The sequence below is a fragment of the Melanotaenia boesemani genome, chromosome 17 (genome assembly GCF_017639745.1).
Source record: "Melanotaenia boesemani isolate fMelBoe1 chromosome 17, fMelBoe1.pri, whole genome shotgun sequence".
NCBI classification, from domain to species: Eukaryota; Metazoa; Chordata; class Actinopteri; order Atheriniformes; family Melanotaeniidae; genus Melanotaenia; species Melanotaenia boesemani.
This window is the reverse complement of record NC_055698.1, coordinates 32,289,484-32,314,599: the sequence shown is the minus strand read 5'-3', so window position 1 is coordinate 32,314,599 and position 25,116 is coordinate 32,289,484. Positions and strand designations below refer to the sequence as shown.

The 25,116-nt window shown below is 41.9% G+C and overlaps 2 protein-coding genes and 2 long non-coding RNA genes across 6 annotated transcripts in view; 2 read left to right on the top strand and 2 right to left on the bottom strand.

Annotated features, from left to right (window-relative positions):
* Positions 1-1,658: 1,658 nt before the first annotated feature.
* LOC121657170 (probable ATP-dependent RNA helicase ddx6) lies at positions 1,659-19,182 on the bottom strand. Of its 2 annotated transcripts, none has more exons than XM_042012567.1 (13): positions 19,027-19,182; positions 15,522-16,613; positions 15,335-15,439; positions 13,197-13,326; positions 12,501-12,647; positions 10,517-10,611; positions 10,307-10,429; positions 10,097-10,225; positions 9,033-9,149; positions 8,794-8,857; positions 7,757-7,858; positions 7,465-7,684; positions 1,659-5,944 (listed from the first exon to the last, which is right to left on the bottom strand). In XM_042012567.1, the coding sequence occupies exons 2-12, from the start codon at positions 15,762-15,764 to the stop codon at positions 7,470-7,472; spliced, it is 1,470 nt and encodes a 489-aa protein (XP_041868501.1). In that variant the 5' UTR covers positions 15,765-16,613; positions 19,027-19,182; the 3' UTR covers positions 1,659-5,944; positions 7,465-7,469. The 2 variants fall into 2 exon arrangements, with proteins under 2 accessions (XP_041868501.1, XP_041868500.1); XM_042012566.1 differs by having other exon boundaries at positions 1,659-5,916.
* Positions 8,095-25,116, top strand: part of LOC121657195 — a 19,840-nt gene continuing 2,818 nt past the window's right edge. Inside the window, exons 1-2 of the long non-coding RNA XR_006013530.1 lie at positions 8,095-8,171; positions 17,855-17,865. This is a non-coding gene — a long non-coding RNA (uncharacterized LOC121657195). The remainder of the gene's footprint in view (positions 8,172-17,854; positions 17,866-25,116) is intronic.
* The window catches only part of lipea (lipase, hormone-sensitive a), a 16,326-nt gene continuing 12,118 nt past the window's right edge, over positions 20,909-25,116 (bottom strand). For both annotated transcript variants that reach the window (XM_042012557.1, XM_042012558.1), the window contains exons 10-11: positions 23,027-23,385; positions 20,909-21,610 (exon numbers count right to left, since the gene is read on the bottom strand). In XM_042012557.1, the coding sequence (XP_041868491.1) occupies positions 21,365-21,610; positions 23,027-23,385 (605 nt within the window). In that variant the 3' untranslated portion in view covers positions 20,909-21,364. The remainder of the gene's footprint in view (positions 21,611-23,026; positions 23,386-25,116) is intronic.
* Positions 23,980-24,259, top strand: LOC121657197. Its single transcript, XR_006013532.1, has 3 exons — positions 23,980-24,016; positions 24,167-24,196; positions 24,227-24,259. It is a non-coding gene; the product is annotated as an uncharacterized LOC121657197 (long non-coding RNA).

Sequence of the window (25,116 nt, the reverse complement as noted above, 5' to 3'; positions counted from 1 at the left end):
AAAACAAAAACTAATACAAAATAACCTGAAAAGCTACAGAAAAAATATTCTAAAATGACCTCATTTAAGGATGTAAACTGCTAAAATTAGACATACTAATAAAAAATGAAAACGAAGTGAAATGGTACTGTAACAAGTTTTCCAACCAAACAAAATATGCTTTAAAAACTGTAAATTACACTTTACAAAAAAAAACAGCAACTAATACTGGTTTGAAATAAAAAGAATTAAAAATAAAACAAAAATGTGCTGAATGCGGAGTGAGTTTGTGGAGTTGGAGAGTAACCATAAATATGGTAAACAAGCTTTAAATAATTTTAAAAAGAGCATATTGATCAGGTTTGATGTGATTGACAGCATAAATATTTGGATTGCACATTCTGGCTTGGAGGACAACTACATAACTGAAAATGGTAATATTTTTGGACTTGTGTGATCATATATATATATATATATATATATATATATATATATATATATATATATATATATTTAATAATATATAATATATTTATTCCCAAATTTCCCTGAGGGCTCACTGAAGGGATTAATAAAGTATTTCTATTCAATATTAGGGCTGTCATGATTAAAGATTTTAATCAGATTAATCACAGCTTTCAATTCGATGATTAATCACAGCTTAAAAATTAATCATAATTAATCACCATTCGTGACTATGCCTGAAATTCGCCCGTTTTTACTGTATTTTATAAAAAGAGCCAATACTACAAATCTTTACATGTCCAAGGGTCAGTAAACGCAGCATGTACTTCTATATGTTGTTCTAAATCATCTCTACCATGTTCTAAATCATAATTCAGAATTCATCAATCATCTCACCAACTGTCTCCATGGTGATAATTTCTGTCCTGAAACCAGCAGATGTGACGACTGAAGTTAAACATTGATGAAGAACCTCTGATAAAACTGATGATCTGGATAAAAACAGCTTTTTCTTTTTATCATTGAAGTGTGTTTGTGCAGCCGTGATAAAAGTCCAACAGCAGCTTCACCCAAAGTAACACCTGCTGATAAAACGCATCATTGGCTGCTTGTTAGTTTTTATTAACTTTTAACACTTTTTTTTCCTGGTCAGTGTTCCTGGCTGCCCCCCCATTCAGAACTTTTCTAGACCCGCCCCTGCATAGCTGAAGTATAAACCCTGTCTACCACCAGCAGCGACTGTGTTAGAGAAGGTCCTGCCAACAACTGATCGTGCCAGTTGTTTGCTTTTGGAAATGGCTGTATGGTGAAGGGCTGAGTGTCTGAGCCGGAGTCTTCCTGAAGGGCTTGGTTCAGCTTCAGCATATGAAACAGGGACATCATGAACAGTAGAGGAGTCAGAGGTCCTACTTGAGCTGGAGGAGAAGAGACAGTGGAAACTGAAATATTTAACATTTGAATGTAAAACCTTTTCAGACTTCTTCACGCTGCAGAGGAGGGTGTAGGTTATTCCATCCATCCATTTTTCTCTGAAGTGGAATCAGGGAGGCAACAGATCCAGGAAGGAAACAAACATTCCTCCTGCTCCTCCTGAGGAACGTCGGTGTTCCCAAACCAGAATGGAAAACCAACTGGCAACAGCTCGCAGCGAGACGTGCAGGTTATCCCAGACATGAATAACAAAACATCTGAGGAATAAAAAGCCAACGACAAAGTAAAGTTCAGGTCAATTTATTGGATTTTAAAGGCCCTGTGTGCATTTCCACGTTACAACAGTAGAGGACAGAGTCAAGTCGCTGGAACACCTCATGTCTCAAACACAAAACATGAACAATACAACACTTTCTGCTTTTCAGCTCATCCAATCAAAATCGGAGTTTTTAAATCTTATGGCATCAGAGGGAAAACTAGGGAAAACTGGGTCTGGTTTTACACTAATCCAAGTCACCTGGGCCAGTTCTGGGGGGGTACCAGACCACGAGGCCCACGAGAAAATAACTCATCAAATGAGCGAAAACAGGTTGGTTTGAAAACGGGGTTCAAATTTGGAAACTTTATTCTCAGCTACGTTCAAATGGAGAATTTAAAGTTATTGTCAGCATCTCGGCTTCGTACCAATCTGCCGAGTTCTTCATGAAACCTGAGCAGCAAACTCGGATCCAACGCCGTTCAGGTCTGCCCAGGTGAGACACCAACTAGCGTCGTAGCTTTCCTCTCATTTAGCTCCACCCAATTACAAATCTGTCCAATCGCAAGCGGCAATCCTTTCCGTGCCTAAACCCCGCCCACTTCTAAGCCTCTTTTTGAAATTTTGAACGCTAAATGCCCCGCCCACCCACCCATCACTCCACATCAGAGTGCACTCACACTCACACACTCACACACACTCGATCGACTACAACATTCATAATGTCATCCATTGCCTCCTCTGTGACACCTGACGGGTCACAAACGGGTCACAGAGGAGACGACGGAGACGCCATCGGGGACGCGATACGAACTCAAAACACTCTGAAATATCTCATCGGAAAGATCCACAAACTCCTGGAGGAAGAGGCAGATGGCGAAAACAAAGAATCGCATCCCTGACACCAAACACACCAACAATCAGACACTCACTCACTCGAGTCCGCAGGTGAAGCTGCAGCTCAGCTGCTCATTGGACGGTTTTATTCAGGCCAACTGTTTCCGTAAAACTGTTCCAGGACCAGCTGAAGCTTCTGCAACGCTTCACTCGCACACTCTGCACATTCCACTTTTTTGGTTTTGCTTCAAAGTAAATCCTGAAAATCCATTTCAAGAAAAAAAAAAAAAACTCCTCCACCCGTGAAGCAAATTTTTTTTGTTTTTATGTTTTTTTCTTAGAATTGTAAACGACTGTTGTAAACAATGAATCATTTACAATTTTTTGTTGCCTCAAAATGATTCGTAACACCTCGTATAAAGATGAGCCGACGGGAAACTGGATGGAGTCGCGGAAACGGGTCTCGGCACTCCGATCCTCCGGGTTGGAGACGATCACAGTGCTTTCCAGAAACTCCTCTAACTTCACGCTGGTACGTAAATCACAAGGTTTTTGTTGTTTCTGGTGTAAAAATGACGTTATCGAAGCTCTTCATGATTTAAGTACCAGCGAGGAGACTGAAGATGCTCAGACAGCATCTGATAAAACACTTGGCTTCTGCTAATTTTGCCCCAAAAACCTCCAGAAGTTACCCAGTGCTAAAGCCTCTCAGTACAGCAACAAAAACGAATCTTAAAAAGCAAAAATAATCTGTTCTTGTTTTTTATAGTGATGCTCTGTGGGGAGGACAAAACAAAGTCACAGCTGCCTGTTCAAAGATGCTACAATTCTGCTGCCAAACAGCCCCCCCCCCAAAAAAACACGAAGCTCACATTGCTCACAGTCCGAAAAATAAGAATAAAAAAAAAAATATAAAGGTTATTGCTGCTGCAGAAACAAACTATTTTCTGATGTGGTCCTCTACAGGCAAGGCTGGTTACTTCTCTGTGGTCCATGAAGCCATTTCACATCCAGTTTATGATAAAAGAAAAACCTGAAGGAGTTTCTGAAGCGACACAAGAACACACGAGCCGAGGCTCAAACCGGTGCGGTAACGTCTACGCATGTTCAGCTTTGTGCAGCTGGAGAAAAGACCTGATTATTAAATACAAACATCTGTCAAATTTCACGAAGACACTGAAAACATTTAATGTTCCAGATAAAAAGCAGGAAACAGAAAACTCAAAGTTCCCACACTGTGTTCGACACTGAAGTTACCACAAAAGCTTTCACACCCGACTGATTGGACAGTAACGGTCTAACTACGGGTCAGAATGACCAGCAACGGGCCAGACTGACCAGCAACGGGTCAGAATGACCAGCAACGGGCCAGACTGACCAGCAACGGGCCAGACTGACCAGCAACGGGTCAGAATGACCAGCAACGGGTCAGAATGACCAGCAACGGGTCAGAATGACCAGCAACGGGCCAGACTGACCAGCAACGGGTCAGACTGACCAGCAACGGGCCAGACTGACCAGCAACGGGCCAGAATGACCAGCAACGGGTCAGAATGACCAGCAACGGGCCAGACTGACCAGCAACGGGCCAGAATGACCAGCAACGGGCCAGAATGACCAGCAACGGGCCAGAATGACCAGCAACGGGCCAGAATGACCAGCAACGGGTCAGAATGACCAGCAACGGGCCAGACTGACCAGCAACGGGCCAGAATGACCAGCAACGGGTCAGACTGACCCGTAACGGGTCAGAATGACCAGCAACGGGTCAGAATGACCAGCAACGGGCCAGACTGACCAGCAACGGGCCAGACTGACCAGCAACGGGCCAGAATGACCAGCAACGGGTCAGACTGACCCGTAACGGGTCAGAATGACCAGCAACGGGTCAGAATGACCAGCAACGGGCCAGAATGACCAGCAACGGGCCAGAATGACCAGCAATGGGTCAGAATGACCAGCAACGGGTCAGACTGACCAGTAACGGGTCAGAATGACCAGTAACGGGCCAGAATGACCAGTAAAGGGCCAGACTGGTTTGTGAATTGGCGCCATCTGCAGGTTGTGAAAGAACATTTTTAAGATGGACACCTACAGGCTGTAAATTATAGCTTAATTTTCTACAGCTTCATCTCTTCAGGGTCCTCATCAGTGTGGGAACTTTGAGTTTCACACGCAGGTTTCAGTTTGGTGTCTGTAAACTTTAACAGAGCGATCGATCGGCCAGTAACAGGAATCAGCCGGACTGGGATGTCTTCAGTTGAAGGAACAAAGGAACTTCTGCAGGAAAAAAATTAAAGCGTATTTATAGTTTTTCCTCAGTGTTTTTTTCCTTTTTACCGGCTGATTGTTCAACTATATTTCATCTGTTAATCACGTGATTAACAGCTCTGGTCTTCTCAGCGTCTAAGTGACATCGTTTTAATATCACAAATCTTTCCTTCAGGTGCACGAAGCTGAACTTCTGGAACAGCTGGAATTATTAACGACGTTGCAGTGACTGCAGTTTGGGCCCGTGGGCTTTCCAACACTGGGCAGCAGAGTTAAAAATTGGCAACTAATACATTCACCACCTGCAGTTTTGTCACGTCCAGGCTTAAAACAAGTTTTCCCACAGCTCAAAGACCTGTGGACGTGCAGGGAAAAGAAGATAAAGTCATTTTGCACCAACTCTGGAGCCGACTGATCAACACCAGATTTTCACCCACCAGCTGCAGCAGCCAACAGATTTACAGAAACCAACCAGCTTTAATTTTTTTTATGTAAAACACCTTCCAAGGATCAACGGCCGTAACGTAACAGCACGAAGCTGCACTCGTTCCCCATGATGCTCGCATGTTTACAGGGTTCGTCCTCATGAATCGGTAGTGGAAGGAAACAACAGTCACGCAGTATTTAAATAAAGCTGCCCTTCGTTATTGCAACGTTTACGTTAAAAAAAAAAAAACGTTCACATTCAGGATGGTTTTCAGGAGCCGTGATTCGACACACCTCCAGGAGAAGGTGTGCTTTATTATTTTCACTTGCATAAACGGATGTTTGGATGAAGTTGGATGAGTTTTCGTTGTGCTCGTACTCTGCTGCTGAGCGACGGAGACAGCAGGCGATGAATGGATGAGTGCACTCGGAGTCAGTAAGGCACTTAAGTGACGACAGCAGGGTGAGTGGACAGAACGACGCTGGTGTAAATGCACCTCTGTAACGTCAGGAATAGACCGAACCTCCTCCTGGTGCTGCTGCTGCTGCTGGCGAAAACAGTGTTGGGAGGACGACGGCTTTAAAAACCACCGATCCTCTGGTCCACTGTAAGGTTGGTGCAAAACAACAATTTGTTTACAAAATAATGGAGGCAGCACAAAAAAAACAACAAAAAAAACAAAACAAAAAAAAAGCCTTTACATCCATTTGACAGGCTCCAAAACAAGAGATGAGGATGAAGATGAAGATGTCTATGCAAAAGCCCAGTGTGCTGCAACGCTGCGGAAAAAGAGAAAACTCAGATTATACGACTCAAACTGACACAAACAGGATTTTTCTCTCTGCTACCACCACCAAGAAATGAGCAGAAAAGCCTTCATCCACATGAAAACGCTCAGACTGGCAGCTGATCAGTTTCCTGTCCTTCAGTGTTCGGGTGAAGCAGCTCAGTCACAACAGGCGCCGCTGGGGTCTGGTTGTGTTTCAGCTTCCTTAATGTTACTTCTGTTCAATCATGTCACGTTTGCAGACTCATACTTCACACCAACAGAAGCGCTGATCAGACATCTGGATATTAAATACTGAACATGCTCTGTCAATCATTTCTGACTGTGCATCCAAACGCCCCCCACGGAGGGCAGGCACCCCACAGGTCCAAGTAACCCACCCATTCCCCCCAGCAGAGCCCCGCCCAGGAACCTGGCGGGGCCCAACCACTCCAGGCAAAACCACTACCGGCCACGCCAGCCCATATCCCCTTTATTCTCCCCCCCAAAAAAACCCTCTTTACTCCAACCCTTATCCATTTGCTGCAGATTTAGGCTACGTCCACACGGCACCAAAGCCGGTTCAGGTGTAAAAACGGTGGCGAAAAGGCTTCAACATTCACACGAAGCCGCTGTAGTACACACTACAAGGCTGCGGGGAGGCGCTACGATGATTAAAGAGTAACACTCCAGAGCTAGAACGAGACGTAGCGCATGAACAGATGACGTAGCTGCTTGCTCCTGCTGCTGATGGTACAGCAGCGCAGCACTGGGTTGTAACAGCCGTGCATTTTGGTGCTAAAGCTGCACACAAGCCAGGACTGTCCGCAGCAGCACAACACAGCTGGTCACGGACGCCATTGTTGTTGTTGTGTGCGGCTCCGCTGGCCTCACCCGAACCGATCCACCTTGGTACCTGGTTTCAGAAGTGATGGGTTTCATGGAGGCTAATCCCTGGTTTTGTGGGGATGAAGGGGTGGATTCCTAAAATACTTTTTATTCTGCGCCGTGGGGATGGCCGTCAGTTTTCATTTAGTCCCAACACATCCACTTCATAACTGACTGAAGTCTGGTGATTTCCAAACCTTTAACCAATGATCTCTGCAAACTGACATGTAACTCAGTTTCTTTTGATCCCAACAAAATGAAAACACTTCTCTGCATTCTTCCATTAAACACACCCTTTTAATAACTTCATGATGAACCTGGAACAAACTTCAATGAGTTTCCTGTAACAAATGACTTATGATGGGGATGTGTCATCACCTGAATATGAAGTCGGCCTGTTAATCCGCATTTACGAGCAACCAAGGACAAAATCTCATGAGCAAGTTTAATACCAGGATCTTAAATAAACAAACCAACCAACCAGCGCCATCTTGTGACACAAACCCAGATGCTACAGTCCCACACTGAAAGGCAAAAATCTGATTTTTCCATAAAAAACAGTTTCTAACTGTTTTCATGTGGATGAAAGACGTAGACGCTGAAAGATCTGCCGTCATTAAACTAGCCGGTCCTACACCCTCTCACCTGTTTTAGGTGCTGTCCTGCTGGCGGCCCGGCTTCTCCTCCACCTCCTCCACGTCACAGTCGGCGCTGCCGGTGTGGAACTCGGCCACGTACAGGCTTTTGTCGATGCTGCTGGGAATGGGCTTGATGTCGGTCACCAGCTGGTCTTCGATGGCCTTCAGGTTGAAGCGGTCCTCCGAAGTGATCAGATTTATGGCCAAGCCCAGGTGACCAAACCTCCCTGAGGACCAGAAAGAATTTTTTTAATCCACGCTGGACCTGGTTTATAGCAAAACAAAGGTAAAAACCTCACCTGATCTTCCAATACGATGGAGGTACGTCTCGGCATTCTTCGGGAAGTCGAAGTTGATGACCACGTTCACAGCCTGGATGTCGATTCCTCTGGTGAAAAGATCTGTTGAAGACAGAAGAGGAGCGATCTGAGGCTCAGCATCGGTGAAGCCCTGACGATGTCAGAGCTCTTTAAACGGCCGTGCTGCCTCTGCAGGTTCTCAGGAATAAATAAAAATTGTAAAGAAGCATATCTGCAACGATCCGTCCTCACAAGAAGATGGAAGGAATGTATTCTGTCAGAGTGATGAGAGTCTGTGTTTATGTGCATGTATGGAGAACAATGAGCAGCCTCCTGCTTGCAGAGAACATTGTGGATAAGCACCGTAAGCATCTGGGTGCTTCGGTTTAGTTTAATTTCACTCTTCAGAGATGCAGTTCACATGAATTCAAACATTAAACAACAAAGCAAGACCATGAAATATATCACTATTGATCCAGCTCAGACCCTTTTAAACATTCCAGTTGTACTGAGACAAGCTGAATTTAGCATACGAGTAAATAAAAGTTAATGCCGACAACTTCGCACAAACATGGCAATGTTTTCTAAAATTATCTCACAAATTAAAAAAGTAAAAATTCTCAATTTAAAAAAGATTTCTTTTGATAACCTTGTTAATTCTGAAATGTCCTTTGAATGAAGAAATAATTATCTAATTAATTCAGAAAAAGATTTGAAATTATCCTTTAAATTATGAAGATTAAAAAAAAAAACTCAATTCAGGAAGTTTTTATTTGATTAATTTTATTCTTGCTAATTCAGAACAACAAATTATTTTACAAAAAATATATTAATTAAAAAAATTTAAAAAATATTTAATGAATTAAAGATAAAAAATTCTTTGTGTTAACTCTGAAAAACCAAACTGATATTTGTTTAGAGGAAAAATTCAGAGTTTTTTTCCCTCCAGTAAAAGCAATACGCTGCAGTATAGAATAAACAAAACTGCCCTTGATAAGGAAACCCAGCCCGAGTCTCCTCACAGGGTAAAAACTCACCGGTGCAGACCAGATTTCTACACAGACCATTTCTGAAGTCGTGGAACACGCGGTTTCTGTACTCCTGCAAACACGACATGCATTCAAGTCAAACTACAATAAAAACACAGGATTCTGCATTTAAAGGAAAGTCATCATTTTCCATCCAGACGCGTCTCAGTCTCGTCATCATGATGAATCAAATACAGGTTATTTAACATCTGATAAAAACCAGCCATGTTCATACAGCTGGACCTCACCTGCATCATCTTAGCGTGGATGTAGAAGCAGGAGTAACCAAGCTGAGTGATCTTTTTGGCCAAGAGCTCCACCCTCTGCGTCGAGTTACAGAAGATGATTGACTGGTTGATCTGTAGCTGTGATGGAGAAAGAGGGAGATGAATGACTAATTCTTTCCTCTTTTCTACAACCTGAGCTACTTCCTTCCTCCGTCCTCCTGCAGTGTAAAGATCACTCAAGTTGCTGCAGGAGAGAGCGAGCGAGCGAGCAAGCGAGAGAGAGAGGAGGCTGTAGGGAGAGAGAGGCCGTTTATTTTAACAAATCTGAACAGGGATGTTAAACCTAAGGTCCACAGCCAAAAACTGGCCCGCCAGAGGGTCCAATCTGGTCTGCAGGATGAATTTGGTAAATGACATTAAAGATATTAACTTCAATATTTTAATTAAAAATGTAATTCCTAATTTGTCCACCCGGAGTTCTGGCTTCTGACTTCGGTTTGAATGATGAGGTGAATCAGTTCAGGAGGTCAGGATTAATACACACGTACATTTAAAATAATTTATAGATCTGGAAAAGTAACAGATCATCATGTGGAATACTGGATCTTTCACTTCCAGACACCTGAATTAAATTTTCACTTCCAGACACCTGAATTAAATTTTCACTTCCAGACACCTGAATTAAATTTTCACTTCCAGACACCTGAATTAAATTTTCACTTCCAGACACCTGAATTAAATTTTCACTTCCAGACACCTGAATTAAATGCTTGGTGATTTTGTAGATTCATTGTGATCTGGAAGTTGTGTTGCATGTAAATATGTAAATATGTAAAATAAAAACATGTAAATAAATTTAAATCAATAGAAAAAAAACACATCAAATAAAAAAATCTAAAATATAATTACTTTAAAGATTTAAGAAATGCATGACATTTGAATAAAATGGCAGCAGTCCAGCTACTGATGAAGTGAAACTGGGCCAAACTGTGGCGCCATCCCATGATGCAACAGGAAGTAACATCAGAAGCTTTAACCTACAATCTGGAAACTGAACCTTCAACAACTAAAGACTGGTGCTTTACCCTGGAGAAGAGCGTGTTGAGGCAGTGGACTTTCTGTCTCTCGGTGACGTAGGCGTAGTACTGCGTTATGCCCTTCAGAGTCAGCTCCTCCATCAGGTTGATCTCATACGGTTTCTGAAGGTGCTTGGCCTGCAGCGAGGACACATGGACACAGCTCAGAGGATTCAGGTGTTCAAATCGAGCCGACCGGACAATCCGCTGCTTACTTACCATGAACTTCTGAACGCTGATGGGGAAGGTCGCAGAATAAAGCAGGATCTGTCTGTTCTTAGCCAGGAAGCTAATGATATCCTCGATGAGCACCACAAAATCCTGAGAGAGCAGCTTATCCGCCTGAAGACAGCAGGAGAGCAAGATACTTAACACGATCAGCCCGACAGAGCAGCTGTTTTCAGCTTGAGGGTCTCTGATCGGGTTTACCTCGTCCATCACCATCATCTGGACTCTGTCCACTTTGGCCACGCCCTTCTTTATCAAGTCCAGGATCCTACCAGGTGTGGCGATGACCACATGCACTGACAGGAAAAACAAAGCACAAACATTTACTCCAGAAACACGTCTTTAATGAAAATGAAGTTCAGGTCTTCAGACGGCAAACTTTCAGTCACATTTTCTGAGACTTCGGCTTAGCTTGGAAACTTGTCCTATAAGTGTTTTGTTAAAATCATCATATGTTCTCTGAAACAGAGTGAAGAGGCAAAGACGTCTGTTCATCTGTTGTACGCGAGAGCCAGACGACATCACAACGCAGGGCTACTGTCCTTTAAGGCCCACCTGCGCTCTAAGCTAAAGGCAGAATGGGAACATTTCGCCCGTCTTCGGCATCATGTACGTACATGATTTAGTCCGTTTTCGGGGCTCTTGCAGATGCGTAGCCTGACAGAGCCAACGGCGTAGTCCCACAGGAAACCATGAGGGCGGAGCTGAGCAGCATTTAAATCGTGATCTCCGCCATCGTCTGCGTGTTTGTTATTATCTGAAACTGCCTTTGGAACTTGGTGAACTCTGAACTTCCCTCCAGCGCAGTGATTCCCAACCCCTTTATCCTGAGGACCCCCATCATGGACCCCCACCGACCTCGTGTTGTAGCCATCTTGGTTTTATGCTTTTATCAACTGCCCCATCAATGATGCATTCTGGTTGACTCCTGTCCTTTAATAAAACCAGAGTTAAGCTAATTACCACCATAGAGCCGTACTTCTTTTTTTTTTTTTTTTCGAAATAAGGACGAATCATCTGCTCTGTGGCATTTCTCAGGCATGTCTCATTAATGAAACAGTGCAAAGTGTTTTCAAGCTCCCAAAACCCTGGTTCCATGCGAATGAAACACCCAGATGATAATGGGGACCTCAGGTTGGGAACCACTGCTGTAGTTTATGTTCGTAAAGGGAGCAGAAATGGACCAGCTGGAGCAGAAAAAGTACTGGAACAGTGAGGCCAGTTTGTTGATATTTGCTGTAGACTGCAAACATGTGGTTTTGACATCAAAAGCTAAAAATATGGGAAGAGCTTAGCATTTCAGCTTTTCTTTACAGGTTTTTATATCTGGATCTGATGCACAGCTCAGGAGATAAAATTATTATAACCAAAAATCACACGTGAGGTTACTCTGAGAAGAATGAAACCAAAAGTGGAAGGCAAACTGGTATAAAGCTGAAATAAAAAAAAAAGGTTCAAACAAAAACAAAAACAAAATCCGCCCATGATACCCTCGACCCCCACAGAGCAGCATTTAACCCCACAAACCAACAACCGAAGGAGGCTGCAGCAGGGCGGAGATATAATTCGTATATCATGATTCAGGTAAAAAATATCGAGATATCAGATTTGGTTCATATCGCCCAGGCTGCAGTGAAAGCCTGGAAAAGCATCACAAGAGAAGAATGCCGAGTATTTGGTGACATCAGCGAGTCACAGGCTTGATGCTGTTATTGCGTTAAGGGTTTGCAGCTAGATGTTAAACAACCGCTTTAATCTGTTCCAATATGCCTGCTGTTCTGTTATGACTCAGATTCAGATGTAAACACCTGGAAATAAAAGCTGAAATGTTCATCTCGTCTCATATTCATAATAACCCCAAATGTATGCAGACTACAGCAATAAAAAACTGGTCCAATACGTTTGCAGAGGAGTGTATCTCCCATGATGCGCTGAACCAAAGCAGGCCAGTATCAACTCTGAACCTTTCATACAGATAGTTCTCTAGGTAAACTCATTTCTTAAAACTGAGTTATGTCATTTTTCTATATTAAATCAGACAACAAAATCTTGAAGAATATGATTGTTAGGTTTCTTTCATATCATATGAACTCGGGTGGAAGTTTCCTTTCATTATCTCATAATAAACAGTGCTGGAAACCCGATGTGTGTGTGTGTGTGTGTGTGTGTGTGTGTGTGTGTTTACCGGTCTCGTCCAGGCGCATGATGTCGTCTCGAAGGTTGGTGCCTCCGGTGGTGGCCATCACCTTGACTCCTCCGAGGTGTTTGCTGATCTGGATGCAGATCTGACTCACCTGCAGCGCCAGCTCACGCGTGGGCACCATGACAACGGCTGCAAAAGAAACACACACAAGTTACAAACAGTTTCTGTAACCATTGTTTTTGTCCAATACCGATACCTGGGGTTTAGGCATCTGCCGATCCAATACCCATCTTATTTTATTAAGAGGTCTATTAAATTTAGAACAATTTCAGTATTTGTGCCGCCTCTGGAAAGTTCAGCCCTGCAGGAGGCATGTTGCTGTTCTGCTGGCGGGATTTTCTAATGAGTAATGAAGCCAAATTGCTAGCATAACGCTAATACTAAAAGTTAGCCCAACAGTGGGTCACATGTAGCTGCTTCTCCGCCTACCTGCTCAAAACAATTATCACACATGACTGCGTAACTTGTAAAGAATATTCCGTTTCCGTGGTATCGCATGCTGTTAAATACTCGCCGATCCCCTTACTGCTGGCAGGGTTTGCGAGTATTCCTGATGCTGATATCGGTGTTGGCCCTACACATGTGATTATGAGATCAGCTGCTTATAAAAACAAGGGGAATACGAGGAAACAGGAGCATGACGACTGAAATGAACAGAAGATGGAAACAGCATCTTACCCTGAATGTAGTCCTTCTTCAGGTCTATCCTCTCCAGCAGAGGGATCAGGTAGGCGCCGCTCTTCCCTGTTCCATTCTTAGCTCGAGCCAGAATGTCCCGCCCAGAGAGGGCGATGGGAATGCTCTCCTCCTGTAAGATGATACGTCCGTTAGTTAGATCATATGCAGGTGAAAAGGAAGCCCGTGTTCTGTTTTTATTAACCATGATTTAAAACATTACAACCACGATATAAATGAACCACTGAACAGCTCAACTAACAGGAGATTCCCACCGGACCTGTACGTTTCCACAGATGATACGTCATTTTCTACAGATTCGACATTCAACTGCTAAAAAAAAACACAAGCAAAGACGAGCGTGGATCATTCAGCTTGCCAGTTTACATTGAAATGGAGGACCATTGCCCCGTGAGACGGAGGAAAAAAAATAGCCAAGAAAATAAAAAGAAATGAACCGGGAGAAAACCAGAGTGTACATCGGTGGAGCATTTACCAGCTGGTGACTTCAAAACTGACGCAGAGGTTGCAGACTTTCTGCTGGATAGGAGAGTTAATTCAGTCTTACAGTGAAGTTTATTCTGAAGTTTATTATGTTAGAAACAGGGCAGGGTGGTCCTGCAACTACTTTATCCTCCCATTTCTCACCCTCTTCCTCTCCCTTCATCAGATGATCTCTGAGTCTGCAAGTCACGAAAAACGATTTCACACGACAACATTAGCTATTAGCAGTAGCTTGGTACCAAATACATGGAGGGCATGCTTGGAACTTAACTTAAAAGTCCTGATGAAGCCGTTTCAGTCAGTGGAGTCGCTTTAAATATTCATAAAGTTCAGATCTCAGATAACCTGCTGAAGTTAATAAAACCTACAAAGAATACTGGATCCATTTAAAGCCGTAATGTAACTCAAATTCCTTCAATGATGTAGATTCAGCTTGTTCAGCTAAGCGTGTTGCCGTGACGACCGTGAGGCTACCTGCACCAGAGCAGGAGAAATCCTCCATCTGCTCCTCACTGGAGCAAGATGTTTCCATCTCCACCTGCCTGAGAGAATTTAGAAAACCCTTTTTTGTCTGATTTTCAGCTGGTTGACGGGTTGATTGTAGCTAGCAAGTACAGTCCTGAAAAGCTAATGTTAGCTTGCGTCAGTCAATGTTACCGTTAGTCTCTCAAGCCGGTCCCCTCAGCATCCGTCCAAGTCCAAACCAAATTGGCGAATCAGTCGTAACTGTCCTCTGCCCTCGGGTCAGCTAGCGAGCGCTCAGGTCAGCCCAAACCAAACAGGTAGCCGTGTTCTTTTCTATATTCGCGCTAATATTATAACGCTGAAGCGCTAGCAGGGGAATGTCTTGTTGAAACTCTTCAGGTGCACATTTGCAGCTCTCTTTATAAAACCAAAGTCCTAATAAAACCATTTCTGGTATAACTTCACTAATCTACACTGTGGAATCATCCTTCATAAATATGAAAGTAGCATAGTTTGATAGGGTAATTTATACAGGTGAGTCATCATTTGTTAAGATCATACCTAAAGGGCACTTCAGTTAAAGATCATTAACCCACAAATATGTGGATAAACGATCCACACATAACTACAAGGAAAAACAAAACTGGTTTTGTTGTTGCCGTGCGCCGCCCATGTAGCATAGCAAGATGCCCTTAAAGCAAGCGCTTCTTCCCAACCCACTTTCTCATCCACCTGCTGAACTTTAAAGGACACGAGAGCCCAAACAACGTTAAATATATAACAACGTAAAAAGCACCTGTTCATGGAACTCACATAATATACAAATAACATCTAATTCAATTTACAATTTCCATTAAGAGATTAAGTTTTTTTTATTTGATTATTGATGACATCACAACTAATCGTTTTTTAAAGGTCTGACAAGTCGCCGTTAAAAATCACCTTAAAATGTCCATCCCTAATATATACATTAAATTTTATATTCATTTTCTGTGAGTTCACTGATGTCTACTTAAGTGTCTAATTCGCAAATATCAGTGTCACCGATGCATATGCCAGAAAACAGCCTTTAAATAGGTGCTCATTGTAGCGGACACAAAGAGTCAAAGGGTAAAGACGGAGGACGGAAGATGTCCCAGTGGAAAAAAGGATGAATGAAAATTAAAACACACCTGGATAGGTGACGGTTTCTCCCAACCCATCTCGAAGATGCCCATCAGGAGTTCCCTTTTCAGACAGTAATCTTCAAACTCGTTCCCCTTAGTGGCTGTGACATCCTGCCATGGACAAACAACACTTAGAAACTCAGCAGGTAAACAGCAGGAAGGTGGAAGATGATTGGCTGAGGCGGGGACTCACTGTGGTTTTGACCCTGTTGTCTTTGGGGGGGAGCTGTAGACTTTTTTTCCAGTCATCTCCAAACTTAATGCCCCCCCCGTCCTGAGGGGCGCTGCCAGCTTTCTGAGGAGCACCCAAACTTTTTCCCGGAGCCGTGGGCACCGGCTGGACCGAGGCGGGTTTGCTCTGTCCTCGGAGCTGCCCGTTCTGCTTATTCAGTCCCATCACAACCGGGCCCACATTTTCTGTTCTGGCAGTAGCCATTTTTCCTGACTTCAGCTTTTATTTCTTCCAAGTAGATTTGATTTTTGCCTCTTAGTTTTTTTTTGTTTTTTTTAAATTCTCTTTGAAAAGTAAAAAAGAAAAAAGTTCAATAAAGCATTAAACAATATTCTCTATTCTGTTTATGTCCAAAGCTTTTGCAACAGAAGTGGATTGGTATTATTTACATATACACATATACGTGCAGTTCGGTCCCCTTCAACAACAGAGTGACTGACGCACAACAAAAACAACTTTTTTACAAAAAGCTCTTCAAAATGAAGAGAAATCTGCATTCAAATGCAGGAATATACTCATCCACAATATAGAAAAATTATACGTGAACAAGTATCAAAGCGGTGCAAGTCCTGAAATAGAACAACTAAGGCAATCTGCACTTGGGGAATAGCTTCGTCGATATAATCTCAGTTCAATACCTCCGTTTCCAAATTCATCAATATTTCTTGTTTCCACCTGGAGTCCATAAGAGCTACTTATTACTCCTGTTCTTAAAAAAAATATGTCCAACTTTGTACAAGTTCCTCCCCAAAAATCATGTAGTCTGTAAATCTGTTTATTTCCACTGTGGGAGCAAACGTCACTCCATGTGTGTGTGTGGGGGGGGGGGATTAAGTGGAAAAAAATCCTACAAGGGCTTATTTAGTCCAAAGCCAAGAAGCTTTCCAGCCCTGTTGAGTCTTCAGTGCGTTTCCTTTGTGCTCCAGGTGTCCGACCTTCGTTCCTTCCACACCACGGCTTTTCGGTTCGGCCTGTCAAGTGCGAGAGCGTGGCCCTGACCAACCCTCCGCCTCCGAAAAAACCAATCCAGGCAGACAACTCAAAACTTGCCACCTAAAACAAACCCAGACAAAAAAATTAAAGTAAAAATTAGCAACAGTTTGGTGTCTTAATGATCAATTCCAGCTGTCATCTGCCTGCTAAATAGCTCATTTCAACAGTATCTATATGCGTAGCAAGAAGTAAAAATCTATTCTAGTCTATTCCTTTTCTAGAGAGAACCTATAAATATATAAACTTATATATAAACATATACACACATATGTGTATATATATATATATATATATATATATATATATATATATATATATATACACATATGTGTATATATATATATATATATACACACATATGTGTATATATATATATATATATATATACACATATGTGTATATATATATATATATATATACACACATATGTGTATATATATATATATATATATATATATATATATACACACATATGTGTATATATATATATATATATATATATATATATATATATATATAAATATATATATATATATATATATATATATATATATATATATATAAAAACACACAAAGCTATTGCAGCTAATATGTGGTACCATGCAGCTCTAGAAAAGACCAAGACTAGAGCGAATCCGGCAGCCGGATGTTGCGTCATCACATTATGGCTGCTGGGTTTGTGATGATGCCTTCTAGTCACCGCTGCCACGCTCCTCGTTTTAAAGAAATAGTTTTTATCTGAGTCTTTAATTCCTTCAGTCATCTGCCTGCTGAATTCATATTTTACTTTTTTTTTTTATTATCGTGTTTCTCTTCTTCACTTAACACTGTCCTGATGATCGTTCTGTTTGGACGCTGGTCAGTCATATCATTGTTGTTTTGATCTGATGACTTGATGTGATATGTGGACATGGGTGAGCTGCAGATGAATTGACCTTTGGGGTCAAAAAAGTTGTCTTAATGTAAAAACAAATTAAAGCACCTGGGTTTGATCTGAGGGAGAAAAAAAACTGATGTGGTTCACATATGGACCACACTTCTGCCATCAGTGTGAATGTACATGATATAAAACTTGCAGCACCTTGTTTGTGTTCATTTCTGCAGCAACAAACGCTTCTTCTCTTGTTTTACCTCCATGAAGCAAATATTTAGAGCAGAGCCGTGCAAATTTCTACGTGTCAGTGCTGAAGGACTGAATGCTGAGCTTCAGACGGGGAATGTACAAACAAGCTAACGTAGGATGTTAGCTTCCTTTCTACTTTATGTCATGTTTCATTTAAATCAGACAAGTGTGTGTCCAGTTTATGATGTTGTCCACCACCTAGAAATGACAGTTCAGTATGGAGGAAACCGTTTATTTTTGTAATTAAAATTAACACACACGTTTATCTTAAGATCTTAATTTAGCTACTGACAGTAGTCACATTAATCAAGCTGTTCTTTGTTTTTTTGTTTTGTGACAACAAAAATAAATAAAATATTGAGGCAATTTTTACTTTAATTTTAAGAATCTAAATACATGTTTTTCTAACAGATTTTTGATGCTGCCACCAAGTTTAGAAGGTTTCTGACATATTACTGACTCAAGCTTCAATGAATGTGAATTAGCTTAAAACAAAAACTGTCAAAAGCTCAGTGTTATTAGTCATTTGTATATATCAGGCTAATCTTCTTAAACCATATGAAAATGCTCATATGAATCAAGTAAAGATGAACAAGTTTTCAGTAGTTAACTATACTGCATTGTTTCTAAGTATGTGTTAATACCAGTTTTGGCCTCAAACCTCAGGGCAGTGATATACTAACGACTAATTGAATAACTGGGTTGAGGATCCACGCGTAAACTCACCAGGTATGTTAACTCCAGGTTAAACTGACAGGATTAAACTGCGCCTTGCTGAGAAGGTCTGATAACAAATGGCTGTCAGTTTAAGCTGCTAATGTATCATCACAACAACTTCACCTCGAGTGTCGGAGCACAAAGTCTCAAGTCCATGAGATTTAAAAGTGGAGTTCGAGTCCACGTGCTTTTGATAGTTTTCAAATAATCCCCCCCCCACGAATGAAGTTCATGTAAATTTACGTTACAATGCAGATGTTTTTATTTCTACGTGAGAAACTTTAACGGCACAACTGCGTGTCAGAAGAAACATTAGCGCGTCAGGCTAAGTGAGTTAGCTAGAAAAGCTATAACTTTTCGCGAGCTTTAACCCTTCGTTATCGACTTTAAGTAAGTTTTTACGGAAGGAAATGTGACTATATATATGTAATGTGTCGATGCAGCTATGTGGATAACATCACATTCGTTTTATTTGTGTCGTTATCGTTATACAGATCCAGCAGAGTGTTTAGCCTCAAGGCTAGTTTAGCACAAATAACTCCACTCGCTAACGTTAGCCTTATGCTAATCTGTCCACAACATCTCGGGTGATTTTGACAGATATTTCACGTTTCAAAGTATCAGTAAACATACCTCAATTTCTTCCTTATTTTAAAAGCGATGCTCTGTATGCGGTGGGTCGACAAAAGCCTTTTTAATTTACTGAAATTTTCTTGAAATAAATCTAATCTATTGTGTTTCTTCTTCCTTTAAATCAACATGGTCGCCGCCTTCTTCTTCGTCTCCTATTCTCGGCGCCTGTCTCCTATTTATAATTTGTTGCCCAACGACGCTGCGTGCCCCTTGTGGTCAACCGTGGTTATTGTTCATTGATTAAAAAAATGCTTCTGCACAAGCTGAAAAAAATACAAAACAAAAAACAAAAACAAACAAAAAAGCAAACATTTTTCCTGTTTCCACAGTTATTTCGTGCTTTTGCTTTAAGTCGATTTAGTATCATATATATCTTTTAAAGATTGAAAATAATTCAGATCATTGATGAGATATAAAAAAATCATACCCTTAAAAAAAACCTAAACAAATACAAAAAATAATTGCATTTGTGGTTAAAGTCATTTCTCTTTTTAGACTGATAAAACAGAAGCAAAATAAAATAAATATGCATGATGAAAATATTGTAACAGGAGTAAGCAACTGGCTATTTACACTGTATTATACAATTCAGCTGCTTAAATTCAGAGTACCAGTTGGAGGATTGGTCACACACATCCACTCAAAGTGAAAGCTATACATTTAAAAAATACAATTTAATTTTGTTTTTAATTAATTTGTTTATTTATTTATGAATTTGGTGCTGCTTTCATCCACTTGGGCAGAGCCGTAATGTAGAGTGAATGTGTTTACTGGCTCTGAGGCATCTGGGATGGACCATCACACAATGCAAACCTGGATTGATGCCAGACCAATCAGTATTCCAGATTTGTAGGAAGAAACGAAGCAAAGAGCAAAAGGAGCATCCAGACTGTTGTCAGCAAACACTGCCTCAGACTGCTGTAATAATACCAGCTACTCATACACGTGCAATCCATTCATTTTGAGTCTTTAGTGCTTTTTATAGCTGCTATTTATATTGTGTTCTTATATTGTGTTAATTTACACTTCTAAAAAAAATAATAATAAAATGTTACTATGTGTGCACATTTACAAACCAGAACAGCGTCCAGTCGGTTAGCGTCCCCCTGGCAACTGCAGCTCATCTGAACAGTTCCACATCAGCAGACAAACATTTTTTTTTTTGCTTTATTTTTTAGTTATCCTGCCTGTGCTGCGCCTTCAGTTATTTTCATTAAAGCTTTTACATCTAATGTCTGTCGGCCTCTCCACTCTGTACTTGGGTCCTCATCCTCCACGCACCGTTACAAAAAGTCTAAAACACAACTTTCTCTTCATACCATCCGTGTTTCTCTATATTATCTACAGCTGGAAAGCACTGGAATCAACCTCCAGACTTTTAACATGAAATATTTTTACTCCTGTGAGAGACCAACCGTCTGTAAGACAGAATAACTGCTCAAACATCACAGGCACAAATAAAGCAACACATTAGTCTTGAATGATGTTCTCTCAGGAGGACGTCAGAATCTGAACTAAAAAACTGAGCCAACATCCTCTGAACTTTTCTCCTGTTGGTGTTCACTCATTCTGAACCGCAAGTGCTGCCACGTATAACAATACCAACTGCTATTACTAAATAGGAGAAAAAATTTAAAGAAATAACATTTCTCAACTTTTTCAGAGAAGTTTAGAAAGTCCAATCTTCTTTGTGCAAAGTTCCAACTGAATAATTTATAAAATGTCTCATGATAGAAATGTTTAAACGGGTTCATCTGAAGCTGCAGGGAACTGGCTGTCCTCCTCGTCCCTTCACTCTACCTGATGCCCCCCTCCTTCACTTAGCATATTATCATAAATAGATTCAAGTGGTTAAAGAAAAGTTTCCAGTAAGAACAACTAGTCCTTAAAGTTTGGATTTAATGCAGGTTTTAAACAGACAGCGACACCCTGCAGGTTATTTTGCAGCTGGTGAATCCAGAGCGAAGGCCTCCTCATTATTAAGCTGTAAACATGTCACAAACTGCTCAAATCAGGTTATATTTTAAATAAATATAATAATGATGATACACAGCGGTGTGTCTGGGATGTGTTTCCTGTTCAAGTCCAGTTTTTATCCTGGTCTGGTGATGAAATCAAGTCTCTCAGTTCAAGGCACAAAAATGGCCGTCAGATGTGTTTTTAGAGGTTTTCTGTTTGGTTTTCTCTGAGCAGCTGATGTGAAATTTAAAGGCAGAAATCTTCTGTGATCAGATCACATTAAAGCTGGTGAGTTGTTAACAGCTTCCTCAGAACAGGTGTAAAGTGCAGGGTATCAACATGATTTCCCTCCAGCTCGTTTACTACTCCAGAGCCGGAATCAACCGGACGAACATGAACTCTGGAAAGTCTCTTGCAGCTTCGGGGTGTTTTCCTGCTGAAATATCTCCCTGATTCGAGCCACACAGATGTTAGCGGCGGACTCTGTCTCCTTACAGATCTGAGACAGACTCAGGAAGCCGTGAGGAAGGTCCTCCACCACCGTCAGGCTCACCGGTTGGCCCATCGCTCGCAGCTTCTTGGCGAACATCACGGAGTCGTCCAGCAAAGCGTCCAGAGCTGAGGCCTGTGTGGACACGTGGAAAACAGTCAGATTACCGCTGGAGATGTGAGTAATAGTAACTGTAGTAGTTACTGAGACTGGGATCATACCGGGGGGGAAAGGGGGGGATTTAAATAGACATTATATATATATATATATATATATATATATATATATATATATATATATATATATATATATATATATATATAAGCCGTCTTAGTTTCAAAGTAAAGCTGTGAGATTTCATCAGAGGTAGAAGCATTAGCACAGATGCCACTGTGTGAGGTAAAAGTGTGAGGTCCTGGTCATCCGATGGGGAATCTGGGGCACACAACTCTGGCCCACTGCCTTTAAATTCGTCTTCTTAAACTCATCAGTAGTGGAGTGTAGTGGAGTTATTTTATTCAGAAGGTGATAAAATATGGAGGAACAGTACAAACAGGTGGTTTCGTGCATAAACCTGGAAAGAAAGTAAATACTTTATGTAAATCTGAACTACGAGGGGTAAATCTCCTCGTAACTCTGGCTTTCATCAGACCATTTCCATGACTGATCCTCATTTTAATCATGTGATCCGGTAGAATTACGCTGATTTCACCATGGTACCATCCATCTGACATCTGAAACTGCTCACAAAGGACTCTCAGAAATGGAGATTTCCAGGAAATATGGTTGTATCCTAGTGTATAGAAGTTCTGCCGGACAGCAAAGTTAGGACAGAATTCATGATGGTGTAGCAGAATTTTGCTTCTTCTGCTTCTGGTTCAGTGAATCTTGGTTGGAGATGATAAAACTTAGTTTTATTTTTTCATTTGAGATATATGTCTGTGTTCATGCCGCCAGGTGAACAGGTGGATCCATAACTTCCTTTTACATCTTTTTGCAGACTTTGTTTACCTGCCCTTTTTTTTGTTGCTTTGACTGTTCGGTGGTCTAGAAATTGGACTAATGAGCTTTAGCCGAGATACTGGACTACCACAGGTATACAACAGACCTGATGTTACACCCCGCTAAACAGGATGCTAACCCCACAAGAGGTTAAAAACAAGGCTTTTATGAAAACACAAAGAATTGCTCACTGACATAAGAACTGTTCAGAATTACTAAATTAGTCTAAAATAGGAACTCTAAGTGAGTTTATATCTTAATTTGGGAAAGGGCCAGACTTCCTGTCAGTATTTCAAACATCATGGTGAAATCAGCTAAGTGGTGAAGGCGTGGTCTGTTAAAGTGCTAAGTTTAGCAGAGCCAGCCATCACTTCCAACAACACGTGATGTGCTTCTGTCCCGACCTCTGCATTAAGTCCAACCCCTTGTACCACCTTAAACCAGCAGCCTGAAAAGGGCAAAGGTACAGAGTTCATGTTAAACCTCGAACATCTGCTGTGAATAATTTCAGCTGAGCAGTTCTCGACAGTGAGGAACATGAACTTTTACCACTATGTGTACAGGAGGCAGGCCTCTCAGCAGGGTGGGCGGAGCCAGCAGCGGCGACACCAGCGGGTTCCTGATGACGGGGCAGGACGTCGGGTGAACAAACGCCAGGCACTCGGAGCGCAGCGGCTCAAAGCCGTCAGGGTAATGAATGCGATCTGCAGAGCTAGGTGAGGAGGGGGGTGCGGACGCCCTGCGGGTTCTTCTCTGGGAGCCACCTGAAGACCGGTTGGGGTCCAGGAAGGACTGGATCCAGCTGGAAGCTCCCTGGGTGAGATCACTGAGCAGCATGGCGGTGTCTCTGCCCAGAGCACTGAGACTGCCTCGTCTGTCCACAGGCTGCACAGTCTGAAAATGCACTCCTGTAACAGAGACCACGTCAGGACACATTAGGTCACATCATATTACGTCAGGTGACGTTGGGTAACGTCTGGACACGTCATGTTACGTCAGGAGACACCAGGACACATTAGGTCACATCAGATAACGTCAGGACAGGTCAGGTAATGTCAGATAACATCACGTCACGTTAGGTCACATTACATAGCGTCAGGACACGTCAGGACCCGTCAGGACCCGTCAGGACACGTTAGGACACGTTAGGACACGTCAGATGACGTCAGGACATGTCAGGTTACGTCAGGAGACACCAGGACACATTAGGTCACATCAGATAACGTCAGGACAGGTCAGGTAACGTCAGATAACGTCACGTCACGTTAGGTCACGTCACATAGCGTCAGGACCCGTCAGGACCCGTCAGGACCCGTCAGATAACGTCAGGACACGTCAGGTTACGTCAGGTTACGTCAGGTTACGTCAGGTTACGTCAGGAGACATCAGGACACATTAGGTCACATCAGATAACGTCAGGACAGGTCAGGTAACGTCAGATAACGTCACGTCACGTTAGGTCACGTCACATAGCGTCAGAACCCGTCAGGACCCGTCAGATAACGTCAGGACACGTCAGGACACGTCAGGTTACGTCAGGTTACGTCAGGTTACGTCAGGTTACGTCAGGAGACATCAGGACACATTAGGTCACATCAGATAACGTCAGGACAGGTCAGGTAATGTCAGATAACGTCACGTCACGTTAGGTCACATCACATAGCGTCAGGACCCATCAGGACCCGTCAGGACCTGTCAGGACACGTCATGTTACATCATGTTACATCAGGACACGTCAGATAACATCAGGACACGTCAGGACACGTCATGTTACATCAGGACATGTCAGATAACGTCAGGACACGTCAGGTAATATCAGGAGACGTCAGAGAACATCAGGACACGTCAGGTAACATCAGGACACGTCAGGTAACATCAGGACACGTCAGATAACGTCAGGACACGTCATGTTACATCAGGACACGTCAGGTAACATCAGGACACGTCAGGTAACATCAGGACACGTCAGGTAACATCAGGACACGTCATGTTACATCAGGACACGTCAGATAACGTCAGGACATGTCAGGTAACATCAGGACATGTCATGTTACATCAGGACACGTCAGATAACGTCAGGACACGTCAGGTAACATCAGGACACGTCAGGTAACATCAGGACACATCATGTTACATCAGGACACATCATGTTACATCAGGACACATCAGATAATATCAGGACATGTCATGTTACATCATGTTACATCAGGACATGTCAGATAACGTCAGGACACGTCAGGTACCATCAGGACACGTCAGGTAACATCAGGAGACGTCATGTTATGTCAGGACACGCCATGTTACATCGTTACATCAGCTGAAATATAAATAACTAATTTCTAAATAAAAAAAAAATAATAAAAAAAATGTTTTTTACATGTATATGTAATTTTCTTTTTAAAAATAAATGAAAATTTTTGGATAAAAAATTAAATAAAAAATTTAAAAACAAAAAATACATTTTCATAAAACATTTATGAATAAAATAAAAGTATTTATGCAGAGAGTACCAGATTTTTTTTCAGAGAAAAAGTTGCGTTGATGAGACGTGGACTGGAACTTGACACTAAACTGAAGTGGAATGAAAATATTTCATTATTATCTGATATGGGGTCATAGTCTGGCTGATATCAAACTTT

Excerpts from the sequence above, each read along its gene's own strand:
- LOC121657170 (XM_042012567.1), bottom strand. The coding sequence starts at position 15,764 with ATGGCTACTGCCAGAACAGAAAATGTGGGCCCGGTTGTGATGGGACTG. Across the intron at positions 8,858-9,032 it reads TCCACGCTAAGATGATGCAG|GAGTACAGAAACCGCGTGTT; the intron begins GTGAGGTCCAGC and ends TCGTGTTTGCAG. Across the intron at positions 7,859-8,793 it reads TAGAAATCTGGTCTGCACCG|ATCTTTTCACCAGAGGAATC; the intron begins GTGAGTTTTTAC and ends TGTCTTCAACAG.